This window comes from Pan paniscus, chromosome 16 (assembly GCF_029289425.2).
Source record: "Pan paniscus chromosome 16, NHGRI_mPanPan1-v2.0_pri, whole genome shotgun sequence".
Taxonomy (NCBI): domain Eukaryota; kingdom Metazoa; phylum Chordata; class Mammalia; order Primates; family Hominidae; genus Pan; species Pan paniscus.
In genome coordinates this window covers 7363083-7381295 of record NC_073265.2, presented here as the reverse complement: position 1 = coordinate 7381295, position 18213 = coordinate 7363083, and the positions used below count along the sequence as shown (strand labels likewise).

General features: G+C 40.4%; 1 protein-coding gene across 11 annotated transcripts in view; it reads right to left on the bottom strand.

Moving 5' to 3' along the window:
* The window catches only part of OCA2 (OCA2 melanosomal transmembrane protein), a 381861-nt gene that overhangs the window by 183353 nt on the left and 180295 nt on the right, over positions 1 to 18213 (bottom strand). The window contains exon 21 of one of the 11 annotated variants that reach the window (XM_063596987.1): positions 11983 to 12065. The exons of the other annotated variants lie outside the window; for them this stretch is intronic. Coding sequence (XP_063453057.1) covers positions 11983 to 12065 — 83 coding nt within the window. The remainder of the gene's footprint in view (positions 1 to 11982; positions 12066 to 18213) is intronic. 11 annotated transcript variants of the gene reach the window in all.

Here is an 18213-nt window from a genome sequence, read left to right as displayed (position 1 = left end):
CTAGCATAAAGGAAACTATAGATCAATATATCTCATAAAGTTAAAAATCCCCAACAAAATGTTAGCAAACTGAATCCATGAATACGTGAAAATAATTATACACCATGACCACAGGGGATTTATTTCAGGTATGCATGGTTGGCTCAATATTTGAAAATTAATCAATGTAATCTAACCATATCAAAAGGCTAAAGAAGAAAAACCATATTATTTTCTTCTGAAGCTTCCAGAAGTAGCACAGCCCTCTCTAATAGATTGAGTTTAGATTTCTGACCTCCAAAAATGTAAAAGAATAAATTCGGGTTAAGCCACTCAATTTCTGTTAATTTGTGCAGCAATAGGAGATGAACACACATGATAATAGGGACTTTGCTGATGTGATTAAGTTGAGGACCCGGAGAAGGGGAAATTATTCTAACCAATAGAGGTGGGCGCAATCCAATCACAAGGGCTCTTATGATTATGTTAGAAATTTATGATTAGGTTAGAAATCCTATGATTAGGTTAGAAATGTTAGAAACATTTTACAAATAAGGATTTCCTTTTCTTTCTTGTAAAGCTTCAACCAGCCCCATCATTCACTGATGTACAGAATTCCTTTTCCAGTCCTTGGTTTCTCACTCAGTTCCTTTGACAAGGAGGTTATTCGACAGCGAAGGCAGTGCATCATACCAGAACTCACTGGTCGTACCATGTGCTCCATTACCCAGAAGCAGCTGACTTGATAGAACAGTGGCCTGCTAAAGCTTCAGAGGTACTATTTGCTGCAATCCAAAAGTCTGCAAAGTTGGGGTGCCACCCTACAGCATGCAGTATGTGCTTAAACAAATTACCAATGAATGTCACTATCTCCGTCACAGCCCACTGGGAAGCATTGGTGTGGGAAACAAAGGAGTGAGATAGGAGCACTCCCTCCCTTATTACTACACCCAGTGTTGTCTCATCCTTATGAGCGGCCCGTCCTGAATTTCTCTCTCTCTCAGGGTGTACTGCCTATTCTGCACCTAACTTTCAAAGTATTCTTTTTCTTTTGCAATACTCTATGCTGCACTTCTTTTGCTATGTGTCTCTTGTTTAAATTCTCTTAAACCAAGAAGACAAGAACCAAGGTATCACAACAGGTGTCAGCATTTTATTGGAAGCTGAGAATCCTCCCTGGCCATGTGAAGCTCCACATGCCTTGCGACCATCAAGCAGACAAGGAGAGTCCCTCTACTGTCCAAGATAACTGCTTTCAATTCTCAGAGGGAACTAGGTTGCTGCTTCCTCATGCTGGCAAGAACTGGCCGGGAGCTGGGCATTCACAGGTGTGCCTCCTTACATTCCAGTAGTCCCAGTTCATGCACACCTTGGCACTCGAGTACAGACACAACACCAAGGTCTCAGGTCCTATGAGAATGATGGTTTGGGTCACCTCAACAGTGGATAAAAACCACGTATCTGAAGTGGTGGCAGAGGTCAGGGGAACGTGGCATTAAAGAAGTGAGTTAACTAACAATTCAGACTTCAGAATCAGCTCTGGAAGCCGGGGCTATAGCAGCTCTGTTTTATGGTATTTTGTTGCTTCTCTTCCCCCACTTATTCTCCATTGTCATAATAGGAAGAGCATTGGGATAGCTAACATTTTAAGTTTCAGGTGTTACTGAACCAACATCACCCCATATCACACAGTAGCTGATGGGATATTGTACAGCTCTTGTTTTGAGGACAAGTGATTTTCTCTTGGACTGGACAAATGATGTTTTTAAAATCCTAACAGGCACAAGTGGAGGACTGTCTGGGGCTATCCCTCATTGCCCTTTAGTCCTGCCCCTGGTCTTCTCCCCAGCCTTCTCCCCAGCCCTGCTGCTGGCAGCTCTCCCATCTTCTGGAATCCAGGTAAGTCTGGCCAATGGGAGACACTGGCAGAACTTGATGGGTGGGAGGAACAAGGTCACTGAATCTCCTGGCTCCTCTGGCCAGGCCACAGGTGATCACAGGCCACTAGAGCTCCCATCTCCCCTTTGCCCCTCAGGCCCATGAGGTCATGGCCTCTTTTCTTCAGGAGTTCAGCACACCCATTCTTTCCCCTAACCTGACCTTTGAGCACATAATCTCTTTCTTTCCTGAGAAAGACCCTACCTCGCAAGGAGGGTGGAAAATAGTCACCACCCAATGCTCAAAGATGTTCCTTACATGACTGTTTCAAGAGGAAAAAGATAGACAATAACCTAAATGTCAACAAAAGGGGAAAAGCTGATGATAGCCTATCCACTTACAATGTAACATTGCACAGATTTTTAAATGATGATATAGAAATACATGCACATGTAAGTCCCCAGACCTAAGTCCCCAGACGTAGCAGGTCACAACTGTTCAACCCAATAGGGCCCTGATCACCTGGAGTATCCAGGACAGCCATGTGAGGCTGGGGACACAAGACTTCAGCGAGTTGTGCCCAAGGAGCCATGGGTTTCTGAGAGAACAGGGTTGCCCACCCAGAGCCACTGTGACCAGAGGGGTCCTGGCAGGGGGCGGAGGGGGAGAGCACTCAACTCATCTGACCTCTGAAATGTATTCATAAAATGAAAGGATTTGATTAAATAACGTCTAATATTCCCTCTGATGGCAATTCCATCATCATGCAGTTTCCAGGCTGCAGTCCTGAACTACGGTGTGGAAAGCATGAGAAACCCCACTGATTCCTTCCAGGCACAGAATATCTGCAAATTTTGAAGTCATGAAAAAAAAGTTGTTGTTTTTTTTTTTTTCTATTTTTAGCAAAGAAGGACTTCTGGGGAAAATTTAAATACGTGAAATGCTTTCTTTTTATGAAGCTTAGATGATTTCCTAACTTTAGGAACACTAAGATGTATCAACGATTTGATTTACTCAACAAATTATTATGCTTGGAATATTATATTTAAGTGGAACTTATTCGTATCATAATTATAGATTGACTAATTAAATTTATTTTTGAGTGCTTTTCCTTTTCCCAAATTAAAGTATAAATTGGTAAATTTGAAGAAATCCAGTTCCTGCGTTGTTTCAGTTAATTTAAAAATAAACAAAAGACATCGCCAAGCCTATGGTAAATCTTGCACTCCTAAAACGTCTCTGAGCACGCACTGAATCCCAGGTTCCCAGGACACGCAGGGGCCTCTCCTGGCAGTGACTGTCCATCTCTGGCGAGTCCCACCTCACACAAACAGCTAGTGTGAAGTGCCACCAGGGAAACAAAGGGACTTTGGAGATTTAGGAAAGGCTTTGGGAACTCTTCCTCTGCAGGCTGGGGGCGGGATGGCCACAGGGAGATGCACCATACGCGGAAACACTACGTGCAGCCGACCTGGCCTTTGGGGAGGCGGGCAGGCCCAGAGGGACAGTCAGAGTGTTCCCGGCACAGTGCGTTCCTCCAAATCACGCTGACGCACACGCGCGTCCCTAGCTGACACCTGAGCACGTGGGCGCTGGCTGGGCGGCCTGCAGAGCTCACATCCTCCACCCCGACCTCGATCCCCTCGGGAGCACCCACAGGGCACCCGGGTCAGGGAGGCCACGAGGGGCAGTCACCCCGCAAGGAAGGAGGCCAAGGGGAAGGAGAGGAGCCCTCTGTGACCCTGAGAGAAGCCCCGAGATCTGCGGGGGTCCCGGCGCTCCTGCGCCCCCTCTCCCCTGGGCTGCTGTGAGGCTGGAGACAGGCTGCAGTAAACTCCACCTTTGTGTCGCCGGCGCCGTGAACCCTCAAAGCAGGCTTTCGCGTAAGTCCCCACGGTCTGTCCTCACCCAGCTGTGTGTGTTTCTCACACAGCTGTTATCTTGTGCTCCGAAACCCCAAGCCCGCCACGGCGGTGCTTCCGCGGGCCCACAGCTGCCCTCCTCTCCTGGCACCGCCATCCACCCCTCCCGCTCCAGGACACCTGTGCAGGGGACCCTGCCTCAGAAAGTGTCGCTTGGGAAATGGAAATGAAGACTGAAGGAACTTCCAACTCCCACCCACTCTCTAGGAGGCACTTTCTTTTTGTTTTCTTTTTGTTGTTGTTGTTTTGAGACGGAGTCTTGCTCTATTGCCCCGGAGGCACTTTCTATTACTGAGAAGAAAACCCTGGAAAGTCCCGGGCTTCCCCCAGGAGCTTGGAACTCCCCTCGCCCCCTGCTTCCTGCCCTCCATCCCCCAGAAGCGGGTCCCTGCGGCCTAGCGCGAGTGGAGAGCGAGGCTTAGGTCCTTAGTGATGGCTTCAAGGCCTGGGAACCCCAGGTCCTGGTTTTTAAACTCTGGACAAACTGCACTCGCATTACCCTGGCTCACTCTTGTGCTCAGGAATTAATTTTTAATATCTGCATAGCATTTCTTACCTATAAGAATGTGTCTTCTTGTTCTAAAAGAATTTTTACATGAATATTTCATGTGATGGTATTGTATAGTATTGTAAGTCACTTTTCTTTTTTTCTCATTAGAATAACCTGTAGCATAGAAACTCTTCCATATGTAAGAAATTGGTCTTAGCTTTTAATGAGGGGATTTTTAAAAATAGTGCAGTGTGCTGGCTATTTGTCAAGAAAACATTACATTTAACATGATGCCTGCAGATAAGTTTAAACTCTCTCCTTTCCCTTTATTCAGCTTCCCTGTGAATCCAAGTCATAGCTCCCGTTCTCATTTCCTTTCGCCTCTGAACCTTTGTGGAGATACCGTCCTGCCGGAGCAGCAACAAGGGAAGCCAGCCCACAGTGCATTGTTCAGCTCCCTCGCTCGGTCCAAAATCCACCCGACCCAGCCCCAGGAGGACCAGAGCAGGGCCCACTGCAGCAGATTCAGGTGGACGGGGCAGAAGTGAGCAGTGCTGTTGGCTGGGAGCGCTGGGGGACAGAGAAAGACTCCCGACCATGCTGGGGCCTAAGAGAACCAGAAGAGATGCGCAGATGAGCTTTGGAGGACGGAAGAACTGCACACTACAGTGCCGGGTGTATCCTTGGCCCAGACACAGGGCAATTTCAGGGAACTCTACTAGGGAGGTGCGGGGGTGGCTGAGAATGGCAGCCCCAGAGAAGAAGATGGAGCTCAGTCCTACCTGGGCCAGCTCAGTGGCTGGGCTGGAGACACGAGCTGACACATGGAGCAGCAGCTCAGCCCCTCACTGATCATGGGGCTTGGTTAAGTGTATAAAGTTCCTTCTACTGCCAACAGTCTATCCTCCCCAACTCCTGGGGATACTCCAGCACAAACTGGGGAACACCAAGTTGCAAAGTAACAAGGACAAGGCCAGGAACCCTAGGCAACAACTCCTCATATTCCCAGCACCCCCTACCTCCTCAAGCCTGCCTGGGTAGGCCTCTGAAATCTCCATGGACCTGGCCTGTGGCCACCACAGCACAGTTTGTTGATTAACATACAGTGGTTCCCTTTTAGAAATCGGCAACACGGGGCTGGGCATGGTGGTTCATGCCTGTAATCCCAGCACTTTGGGAGGCCAAGGCGGGCAGATCACCTTAGGTCAGGAGTTCGAGACCAGACTGGCCAACATGGCAAAACCTCGTCTCTACTAAAAATACAAAAATTAGCCGGGCGTGGTGGTGGGTACCTGTAATCCCAACTACTCGGGAGGCTGAGGCAGGAGAATTGCTTGAACCCAGGAGGCAGAGGTTGCAGTGAGCCAAGATCGCACCACTGCACTCCAGCCTGGGCAACAGAATGAGACTCCACCTCAAAAAAAAAAAAAAAAAAAAAAATTGGCAATGTGGACAGCTGAGGACAATGGCAGTGGTATAACTGCTTCTATCCCAAAATTTCCTCCCAAAAGACAGAAAAAGAAAGAAAAGAAAGTAAAATCTACACAAAGCCATGCCTTCCACATAATGTGAAGGTAGAGAACCCCAAAAGTGTAAAATATCTGAACTGAAAAGAGAAAAGTGAAAATACCACCAAACCCCCAGCCTGCTCTCTCTCTCACTGCTGTCCCAGCCACAAAGCTTTACAGCAAATGGACAGAAAGCCCTGAGGGAAGACAGAGGGGGTGCTGAGGTGATCAGAAGGTCCACCAGAAGGGGCCAGGGGGAACTGGGCCCTGGGAGGTGCTGTGAGAGGAGCAGGAGCACAGAAAGGGCCCATCTGGGGGCATGCAGCCTTGGGGAGGAAAGAGCAAAGAGGAAGGGAAAGCTCCTTTGGGCAACCAAGTGGTCAAGTGGAAAAGAAAAGGAGGTAAAAGCGGGGTTCCGCAAGGCAGGAGTCGGAGGACTGTGCTCTGCCCGCAGAAGAGCGCCAGGAATCCTACGAAACACAAACAAGCCCAACGGCATTAAATGAACAAGAGAAAAATGAAGTCACACCTACAGAGCTAGTGCAAACGCTATCAGGAGCGGAAATGTCACATGTATCAGCTGAGGAAAATCCCCTCTGAAAATAACCATGAAACATGTAGAAGAAAACTACAAGCCCACACTTCAAAATGAATTCGCCACGCCCACGCCTCAAGCAAGCATCAAAAATACAAACCCACCTTAAATCAGAGATTTGAAAACAGAAATGGGCAAATAACAGGGAGAAATAAAAAGTTGATTGAACTCAAGGATGAGGTAACCAAGTTTTCTCAGAAATAAGGGGTTGTTTAATGGGTACAAAAAATAGGGTTAGTTAGAAGTAATAAGTTCTAGTGTTTGATAGCATGATAGGGCCACTATAATTAACAATAACTTATTGTATATTTTAAAATAACTGGAAGAAAGGACTTGGAATGTTCCCAAAACAAGTAACAATAAATGTTTGAGGTTATGGATATCCTAATTACCCTGATTTCATCATTACATATTGTATTATTGTATCAAAATATCACATGTCCCCCATAAATATGCAACAACTATTATGTACTCAGAGAAATCACTTTACAAAAGAAATGAGAAATAAATTAAAAGATGCCCAAAAGACAATAGACAAAAATGAAAATATAACAAGGGTCACTAAATAAAGATATCAAAGCAAGTGAGAGAATAAAAATGAATAAGTAAATAGATAAATTAAAAAGGCAGAGATAGTAGTGGAAATGGAACCCGGGCAATGAAGGAATAATATTTGTTTATTGGAGTCCTTAAGGGAAAAAAACAAATAGTAGAATGAAGCTAATATTTAAAACTAAAATCTCTGTTATATGTTCTAGTAAAACTATAAGATTTCAAGGAAGAAGATAAAAATCATCAAGGCCACAGGCAAAACAATGAGACTGACATCAGGTCTTCCAAAATCAACATATAAACAAAACGACAATGGAGCAATATTTTTAAAAATAAGTCAATGAAAAAAAAAAGTGTAACAAAGGATTCCAATCCAGCCAACTTACAAAGAACAGTTTATTTGGCTCATGGTTCTGTAGCCTCTGAAAGTAGAGGCAGACACCAACATCCACTCAGCTTCTGGTGAGGGCCTCAGGCTGCTCCCACTTGTTGGGGAAGGTAAAGGGGACCCAGGGCATGCTGAGATCACATGGCAAAAGAGGAAGCAAGAGAGTGGGAGGCGCCAGGCTCTTTTAACAACCAGCTCTCACAAGGACTAATAGAGTGAGAACTCATTACCACAAAGATGGCACCATGCCATTCAGAAGGGATCCGCCACCATGACCCAAACACCTCCCATCAGGCCCCACCTCCAACACTGGGATCAAATTTCAACATAAGGTTTGAAGGGGACAAATATCCAAAACATAGCAATTAGTAACTTCCGTAAAGTAGAAATATTTTGAAATACAAAAACCTCTTTGCTGCCAGTGCAACCAAGCTAGAAAATTACTAAGAAAAACAAAAAACAGAAAGGTCCTTCTGCCAGGAAAGTTAAAAATGTTCTATTGAAACAATTCTTGTGGGAAATAGAAACAGAAATTACAATTTTTAAAAAATGATGAAAACACTACATATCAAAATTTAAGGGATGCATTTAAAGCAATAATCAGAGGAAAATCATTGCACTAAACACATTTAATAACAACACTGAAAAAAAGATTAAATATCCAATTCTAAAAACTAGAAAAAAACAAAGTCCACCAAATAAAGGAGGGAGATAATGAAGTTAAAGCAGAAATTAATGACACAGAGAATATAAAAACAGTATATTAATTAACCAACTCCCAGTTGTTATTTTGAAAAAAATTAACAAGATGGACAAACCACAATCTAACTTGATTAAGGGGAAAAGGGGGAAAAAGCACAAATATTCAAAATAAGAAAGAACAACAAGGAAATAATCATTGAAACAGAAGTAAAATTTAAATCATAAATGACTAATTTGGAAACTTCTGTGAAAATAAATTTTAAACCCTAGGTGAAATGGATAGTTCCCTAGAGAAATACAGATTGCCAATATTGACCCCATCTGATTTAGAAAGCTTAAACAGACCTATTTCCAAAGAAATAAAAAGTTATTGAAGAAATAACTAGCCCACTCCCAAAAAGAGCCAGGCCAAGATGGTCTCACAGGGGAATTGTATCAAGCCCTCAAAAACCAGATAGTCACAATTATCTATAAATTATTTCAGATTATTGAAAAGAAGGTAAATTTTCCTAACTCCCTTTATGAAGCAAGTGTGACAATGATACCTAAACCAGGTAAAGACTCGTTAAGAAAAAAAAAGAGTACTACAGAAAAGTATTACTTATGAATATCATGAATTACTAATAAATATCAATGCCAAATAGAAAATGAAATATTAGCAAAAAGACCACATTAAGAAAATAATAAATCATAAAAAAGATAATTCATTCCAGAATTCAAGGTTGGTTCAATATTAGGAAATTCATTAGTACCATACACTCTATTAATAGATCTAAGTGAAAAATAATATGATGATCTCCATAAATACTAGGGGGAAAAAATCTTTGTCAAATTTCAACACCCATTCTTGCTTAAAACACTCAAGAAAGTAGGAATTGGTGGATACTTTGTTAATGTGATAAAAAATTACATTAGGTATATATATCTAATCCTAAAGCCAGTATCATATTTAATAGGGAAATACTAAAGGCATTTCCACTATGATCAGTGTGTCAGAATCTCCAAGACCATCCTGACACTTGGAGATTTTCTAGAGGAATTCTGCGAGTCAGCATGCAGTTGCACACCTGACTACCATTCATTACAGCCATGAAGTAAGGACACACAGCCAGATCATAAGGGGAAAAGACGAATGTGGAGTCCACATGAGTACAGATCCATGTGAGGCTTCCTTCTCGCTCTTCCTCCCATGGTGGGGGCTCACAGAGTGCCCCAGCAATGAAAATGTAGCAACATGTGTGTGATGTTCCTGCCCAGAGAAGCCCATTAGAGACTCAGGTTTTTATTGGGGTCTGACACATAAACATCCTCTGCCTAACATATACCAAAATTCCAGACTCCCAGAAAGAAAACAGGTGTTTAGCATAAATCAAATTGTTTGCATAAACAGTCTAGGCACAGTAAACTGTCCTTATTAGTTAGATAATGGTGGGAATACTTCTGAAATTTGAGTTCCCAGATGCCAGCCAAGGACTAACCTGGCAAGTAGACCTTTCTAAGCATGGCAGTCATAGGCCTGCTGTGTTTACCCTTTATTTCTGCTACTATTTAACATTAGACAGGGATATCAACTAAGGATAAATTAACTTACAAAAACCAATGGCCTCTATATACACAAAAAAATAAACAGTAGAGAACTTACTGTCAAAGAAAACCACATGCATAATATCAACAAAGATTAAATATTTTATAATACCTTTAACAAAAAATGTGCAAAATTTATACAACACAATTTTAAAACATTCCTGAAAGACACAGAAGTAGACTTGATCAAATACAAAGACACATCCTGTTCTCAGATTAAATTAATTAACAATATATAGATGACAGCTATTGCCACATTAATGTATGAATTCAATGCAATCTCGATCAAAAATGTCAGCAAGCTATTTCATAATTGAGTTAGACAAGTTGATACTAATGTTCATAAGAAAAAAGAAATACTAAGAATATCCCAAAAAGCACTGAAAAAGAAAAACTAAAAAGGGGACATAACTAGCCCTACCAGACATTAAAACATATTATAAAGCCTCAAACAATTTGATGCTGGTCCATTAACAGACAAATAGACATGTAATATAATAGGAAGTTCAGAAATAGGACCAAGGACATATGAAAAGTTAATGTAGGATAAAATTGACATCTCAAATCACTGGAGTACAAGTGTCCAGTTTAATAAATGGTACTGGGACAACCAGGTAGTCATTTGGAAAAATAAAATAAAATTAGATTCCATATTTCACACTATATGCAAGAAAAAAACCCAAATGTATTAGAGATTTAAATGTAAAATAAGATAGCATAGAAGTAATGGGTGATTTTCTATTTAGCCTTTCTATATAAAACTGAAAATCCAGAGACATAACTAGTAAATTTGTCTACATAAAGTGTCTTAAAATTACATGACCAAAATAAACAAAGACACACTATAAAAAGTCACAAAACAACTAACTAGGAGTAAATAATTGCAGTCTATACCACAAAGAGCTAATATCCCTAATAAATAAAGAACCCTTGAACACTGTGAAACAAAGACGCAATCGAAAAACAGGACACTGACATGAATGCACAATTAACCAAAAAGGATTCAAAAATGGCCTTCAAACATGAAAAAAAAAATGTTCAAATTCACTTATCATTAAGGAAATGCAAATGAAAACAGCACTGAGATACTATTTTCATAAAACTGACAAAATGAAAAATTATGACATTCTGTCAGGCAGACTAGGAAAATGGCCACACTCACATAATGCCAGTGGGAGTATAACCCAGCACAACTCTTGCAGAGGGAAATCTGGCAATGAAGAATAAAACATGCACTTACCTTTGACTCTGTGATCTGACTTCTAGAAATATACCCTGAAGGTACACCTCTAACAATACAAAAATATTCACTGTAGTGTTGTTTGTAATTACAAAAGACTGGAGACAACCTAAATGCCTCTATGTAGAAGGAAGGTTGAATAAACGATGGCACATTCACAAAATGGGGTACTATATAGTTATAAAAAAGAATTGGGAAGATTTCTGTGAACTGATTAGGAGTGATTTCCAAGACATACCATTAAGCTTATAAAAAGCAAAATGTGAAAGATTATCTACACTATGTTATTCTTCAAGTAATAAAGAAGGGGATACAAAATAAACAGTTGTATGTGCTTATTTATGTTAAAAAAAAAATACGGCTGGGTGTGGTGGCTCACACCTGTAATCCCAGCACTTTGGGAGGCCGAGGCAGGTGGATCACAAAGTCAGGAGTTCGAGACCAGCCTAACCAATGCGGTGAAACCCCGCATCTACTAAAAATACAAAAATTAGCTGGGCATGGTGGAGGGCATCTGCAGTCCCAGCTACTCAGGAGGCTGAGGCAGGAGAATCGCTTGAACCCAGGAGGCAGAGGTTGCAGTGAGCCGAGATCATGCCACTGCACTCCAGCCTGGGTGACAGAGTGAGACTCCATCTAAAAAAAAAAAAGAAAGAAAAAAAGAAAAGAAAAGAAATACAAGACAGGTACATCAGCTACTTACAGGAAAGATCTAGGTAAGGTAGAAAGATGAGCAAAGGAGAACAGGATAGTAAGCATGAGGAGAGAGTGATACTTCCTTTCATATACATTTCTGTATGGCTTTGATTCTTAGAACCATGGTAATGGTTCAAATATCCCATCTTAGTCCATTTATGATGCAATAAAGAAATACTTGAGGCTGAGTAATTTAAAGAAAAGAACAGCCTGCGGGCAACATGGCAAAATCCTGTCTCTACAAAAAATACAAAAATTAGCCAGATGTGGTGGTATAAGCCTGTAGTCCCAGCTACTTGGGAGGCTGTAGTAGGCGGATTCATTGAGCCTGGAAAGGTTGAGGCTGCAGTGATTGTGCCACTGCACTTCAAGCACAATAGAATGAGACCCTGTCTCAAGAAGAAAAGAAAAAAGAAAAGAGAAAATAAAAGAGGTTTATTTGGCTCACAGTTCTGCAGGCTGTAGAACAAGCATGGCACCAGCATCTGCATCTGACGAGGACCTCCGGCTGCTTCCCCTCATAGTGGAAAGCTGGTGTGCAGAGATCACATGGCAGGAGCGGAAGTGAGGGAGAAAACAAGAGAGAAGGGGGAGGTGCCAGGCTCTTTTAACAACCAAGTCTCTCACGAAGTAATAGAGTGAGAACTCATTCATTACCATGAGGATGGCACCAAGCCATTCTTAGAGGATCCACCCCCATGACCCAAACACCTTCCATGAGGCCCCACCTTCAACACTAGAGATCAGATTTCAACATGAGATTTGGAGGGACAAGTATCCAAATCACAGCAATCCCAGCCCCAATAAGTGCATTACAAATAAATAACATAAACATACTGAAGGCTATGGAGAAGAAAAGAACTAATTTAAGACATTTCAGAAAATCATATTTTGACAGGCTACTGTAAGACTAAAGACAAAAAGAAGTCTACACAAATACTGTAGTTGAGTTAGTAAATCTATTTCTCACAAATATATGAGTTAGCAATTCTGTAACTACTTTAGGTGTATGCTAGGAATTGAACAAATAAGTGAGTATATATTGTAGACAGTGAGAGCAAGAGGCAAATCTTATGGTGCTGGATTGGAATTCAGGGAATCAATATGAGCTGAAGGTTTTAAACACATAGACGAGTAAATTAATATATAGATACAGATATGGATGTGTGGATGTGGGTGTTGGTATACAAACACATATGCCCAACTATGCTGATTGCAGAGGCCTAGATTCAGTGACATCTAAATTGCTACACACACACCAAGCATCCAGATTTTGATTTCTAAACACCATTCCTCAATACAAGGAATGAGAAATCTTTTGAGAGGCAGTTGATTCCAGGGCAAGAGCGGGCAAAATGCAAAATGATTCAGGAACATTTTATGATGTGAGAAAATGAAAAACTGATTGAAAATTGATGAGGATGTGTCTAAAGACAACAGGAGCCAAATGGACACCGAAGCTGCTCCCAATGGTCAAAACTGGAATAATCTGAGCAACAAAATAAATAACAATAGTACTGACTTACAACACATAGAATAAAATAAACATCCATGAACTTTTACAAATGTAAATAAATAAAGGAGAAGGATAGCTCTTCCTTATAGATAAGCTCCAGTTAATAAATGTATTAATAGAAGCAATAAGGATAATACAAAATCATCATTAGGCAAACTCTACAGTCATAATGATTAGAGGCAAAGAGCTACTGACAAATGCTAAAATCAGTAAGAAAATGTTTGAGGAAAAACACAATGTTAGTATAATCTCAAAGTATTTCCCCACAAGATAATTTGCCAGGGCTCCACTTCACAATACAGAAACCTGGCAGACACCACATGAGCCAAGTGTTCGATGTTAACACATTGAGTAATAGGACATGCCAATATTTGTACCCCAATATGATGCACTAGAAAAGGCACATCACCTCTGTGATCTCGCCAAAACTTCATAGCCTCAAAACTGTCATGAGAAAACATGAGACAAACCCAAACTGAGAAATCTCTACAAGGTAACTAACTAATACTTTTCAAAAGGGTCAAGATAGACTAAAGAATTTAGATGAAATTCAAGACATATGATAACTAAATGAAATGTGGGATTCTGGATAGAATATTGGACAGAAAAAAGTCATTAGGAAAAAAACTGAAGAAACTGAATAGTATTTGTAGTTTTAGTAATATTCTACTAATGTTAATTTTCTGGTTTGGATAATTTTATCACGGTTGTATAATTTTTAACTTAGGGGAAGTTGGGTGATGGGTAAATGTGGACTCTCTATACTTTTTTACGACATTTATGTAAGCCTAAAATTCTTTCAAAAGAAAAGTTCCTTGTTTCCTTGTTTTTGAAAAAAAAAAAGCATTTCAAGAGAAAGAAGGGAAAGATTAGATATATCAAATACATCATCTTAAAAGTGTTATCCATCATTCTCAAATTATTATAATCCAAAAATGTCTTGCTTGCTCTCATTCATGATAAACTATTTCTCCACGTGTTTTGCAATTTTAGATTGTGAGCTCATATATGTTGGTTCTGTCTATAGGAATACTGAAGAGAGATTCCCCTTATGCTGCTAAATCCTTGTTATAAGAAGAGACTGCTACAACCTGAAAGAAAGTGGGGCCAAAACTGCCATGAAAATCTTCACATACTGTATTTAATGTGCCCATCAGGTCAGATGAAGACATTTTCTAAAGATGAGCTGGTACCATTCTATGAGATGGCCTCATAGAATGAATTAGAGAAGAGTCCCTCCTCTTCTGATACCAAACCTAGCAGAGACACAAAAAAAAGAAAGAAAGAAAGAAAGAAAGAGAGAGAGAGAGAAAGAAAGAAAGGGAAGGAAGGAAGGAAGGAAGGAAGGAAGGAAGGAAGGAAGGAAGGAAGGAAGAAAGAAAGAAAGAAAGAAAGAAAGAAAGAAAGAAAGAAAGAAAGAAAGAAAGAAAGAAAGAATTTCAGGCCAATATCCCTGATGAACATAGATGCAAAAATCCTCAATAAAATACTAGCAAATTGAATCCAGCAGCTCATCAAAAAGCTAATCCACTATGATTAGGCTCTATCTCTTAGATGCAAGTTTGGTGCAACATATGCAAATCAATAAATGTGATTCACCACATAAACAGAATTAAAAACAAAAACCACATGATCATTGCCATAGATGCAGAACAGGCTTTTGATAAAATTCAACATCCTAGGCATCAAAGGAGCATACCTTAAAATAATAAGAGCTATCTATGACAAACCCACAGCCAACATCATACTGAATGGGCAAAAGCTGGAACCATTCCCTTTGAGAACTGGAACAAGATAAGGATGCCCTCTCTCACCACTCCTATTCAACATAGTACTGAAAGTCCTAGCCAGAGCAATCAGGAAACAGTAAGAAATAAAAGACATCCAAATAGGAAGAGAGGAAGTCAAACTATCTCTTTTCACAGACAATATGGTTTTATACCTAGAAAACCCCATAGTCTTGGCCCAAAAGCTACTTTAGCAGATAAACAACTCCAGCAAAATTTCAGGATACAAAATCAATGGCTGAAAATCAGTAGCATTTTTAAACACCAACAACATTCAAGCTGAGAGCCAAATCAAGAATGCAATCCCATTTACATCAGCTATACAAAAAACACAATACCTAGAAATATAGCTAACCAGGGAGGTGAAAGAGCTCTACACCAAGAATTATAAACCACTGCTGAAAGAAATCAGTGATGACACAAACAAATGAAAAAACTTTCCATGCTCATGGATAAGAAGAATCAATATTATTAAAATGGCCATAATGCCCAAAGCAATCTACAGAGTCAATGCTATTCACATCAAACACCAATGATATTCTTCAGAGAATTAGAAAAAAACTATTGCAAAATACATATGGAACTAAAAAAGAGCCCAAATAGCCAAGGAAGTTTAAAGCAAAAAGAACAAAGCTGGAGGCATCACATTACCCAGCTTCAAACTATACTACATGACTACATTTAACCAAAACATCATGGTAGTGGTACAAAAACAGACACATGGACCAATGGAACAGAATAGAGGACCCAGAAATAACACACCTACAACTATCAGATCTTTGACAAAATCAACAAAAACAAGCAATGGGGAAAGGACTCCCCATTCAATAAATGGTGCTGAGATAACTGGCTAGTCATATGCAAAAGATTGAAACCAGACCCCTTCCTTCCATCACATACAAAAATCAACTCAAGATGGGTCAAAGATTTTAATTTAAAACCTAAAACTATAAAAACCCTAGACAAAAACCTAGGACGTACCCTTTTGGACACAGAGCCTGGCAAAGATTTCACGACAAAGACCCCAAAAGCAATTACAACAAAAACAAAAGTTGACAAATGGGGCCTCATTAAACTAAGGAGCTTCTACATAACAAAAGAAACTATCACCTCAGTAAGTGGACAACCAATGGAATGGGAGAAAATTTTTGCAAACTATGTATCTGACAAAGGTCTAATATTCAGAATCTATAAGAGACTTAAACAAATTTACAAGCAAAAAACAACCCTGTTAAATTATGGGCAAAGGACATGAATAGCTATTTCTCAAAAGAAGACATACACATGGCCAACAAGCATATGAACAAATGCTCAACATGGCTAATCATGTTGCAAATCAAAACCGAAATGAGATAGCATCTCATGCCAGTCAGAATGGTTAGTATTAAAAAGTGAAAAATAACAGATGTTGGTGAGGTTGCAGAGAAAAGAGAATGCTTATACACTGCTGATTCTGCTGATTAGAGTATAAGTCAGTTCAGCCAATGTGGAGAGCAGTTTGGAGATCCTCAAAGAATACCATTCAGCCCACCAATCTCATTACTGTGTATGTACCCAAAGGAATATAAATCATTCTACCACAAAGACACATGCATGCATATGTTCATCACAGCACTATTCACAATAGCAAAGACATGGAATCAACCTAAATGCCCATCAACAGTGGACTGAATAAAGAAAATGTGACACATATCATGGAATACTATGCAGCCATAAAAAAGAATGAAATCATGTCCTTTGCAGCAACATGGATGCAGCTGGAAACCATTGTCCTTAGCAAACTAACGCAGGAACAGAAAACCAAATACTGCATGTTTTCATTATTATAAGTAGGAGCTAAACATTGAGTACACATGGACACAAAGAAGGGAACCATAGACACTGGAGTCTACTTGAGGGTGGAAGGTGGGAGGAGGGTAAAGATCAAAAAACTATGTATCAGGTCCTACGCTTATTACCTGAGTGATGAAATAATCTGTAAGCCAAGCCCCCATGACATGCAGTTTACCCCTGTAACAAACCTGCACGCACACCCCCGAACCCAAAATGCAAATTGGAAAGAAAAAAAAAGATATTTCCTGCCTAACAGTTTCATTCTAAATTTTCTTCTTCTAAGGGTAAACATGTTTATATTGATGTTATGTACTCCCTATATCCAAGAATCATCCAGAAATTTTTAAATATGAATTTAAAGGACACTTAGCATTTCAAATCCCTATAAAACAAAAGGACAAGTAAAATAATATTCCTTAACACAGGTTATTCATTAACTAACTTTGAAGCCCTTCTAAATCTGCAGAAACATGCTCCATTATCCAAATTTAGAAATACTCAAAATTGATCTTGAATTTCAGGGGACAAGATGTCTACAGTTTTCATTGTACCAACTACTCTATGGTTTGACCAAATTTTCTAGAAGACAATCTGACCTCAGTAACAAAAGTCAGTGCAACATAAATTAATAGACCCAAATGTCTCCAACTGTTTTCCAAAAAATAGAACACACCTGACCTACTGTATGTGCTTCAGAGTGGGGCCTATTTCAGAGCCACTGCAACATGACAGAAGAAGGATTTGACCCAAAACGTACGCTGGAGAACTCAGGTCCAAAATGGCAGGAAAAGGGCCAGGAAGCCCTCAAAATGTGGAAGAGGTCTTAGGTAGGTGTAAGATAGCAGATGCAAAATGAGAGATGAAAGCCCAGGGCGTGAAGATGAAGGCAGGCCACTCTGAAGGGAATGGCTGCTTGGGGTAGGGGAGCTGGGTGTGTGAGATATGTGGGGCCCAGAGAGTTTGCCTAGGATCTCTGTATACAAACCTTACTCTCTTCTGGGCTAACAGTGAATAGTTTGAACATGAATAGGTTGAATTAAGCTTTTGAATCAAATTATTACTAAAAATGATAATAATAATAGGCTACAGCACTTTTTGAATGCCAACTAGGAGCTCAACATGGAGCTCAGTACTTCTATATGATCTTCTTGGTTCTCACAAGCAGCATGATTAATATTAATAGACTATTCTAAAGATAAGAAAATTGAGGCTCAGAGGTATTAAGTAATTTGTCTAAAATTTTAGAACTAGGAAGTAGCAAAGCTGAGCTTTGAACATGGATCCATCTGATGTGAAAGCCTGTGCTCATAAACATCATGTGAACTATAACCTGTTCGCCTGAATTGGAAGAGTCCTTCCTGGACTGGTGCACAGATCTCTGAGCATCCCCACTGGAGTGCTCTCATGGTCCTGTGATATTCATGGCACATGAGAAAGCTTCCAACCCATCCATCTCCCCATTATGCCAGAGGCTGCATCCAGCTGCAATGAGGTCTGTAAGCTTGATGATGATGGTCAGACTGCCCATAGAGGGGGGAAGCAA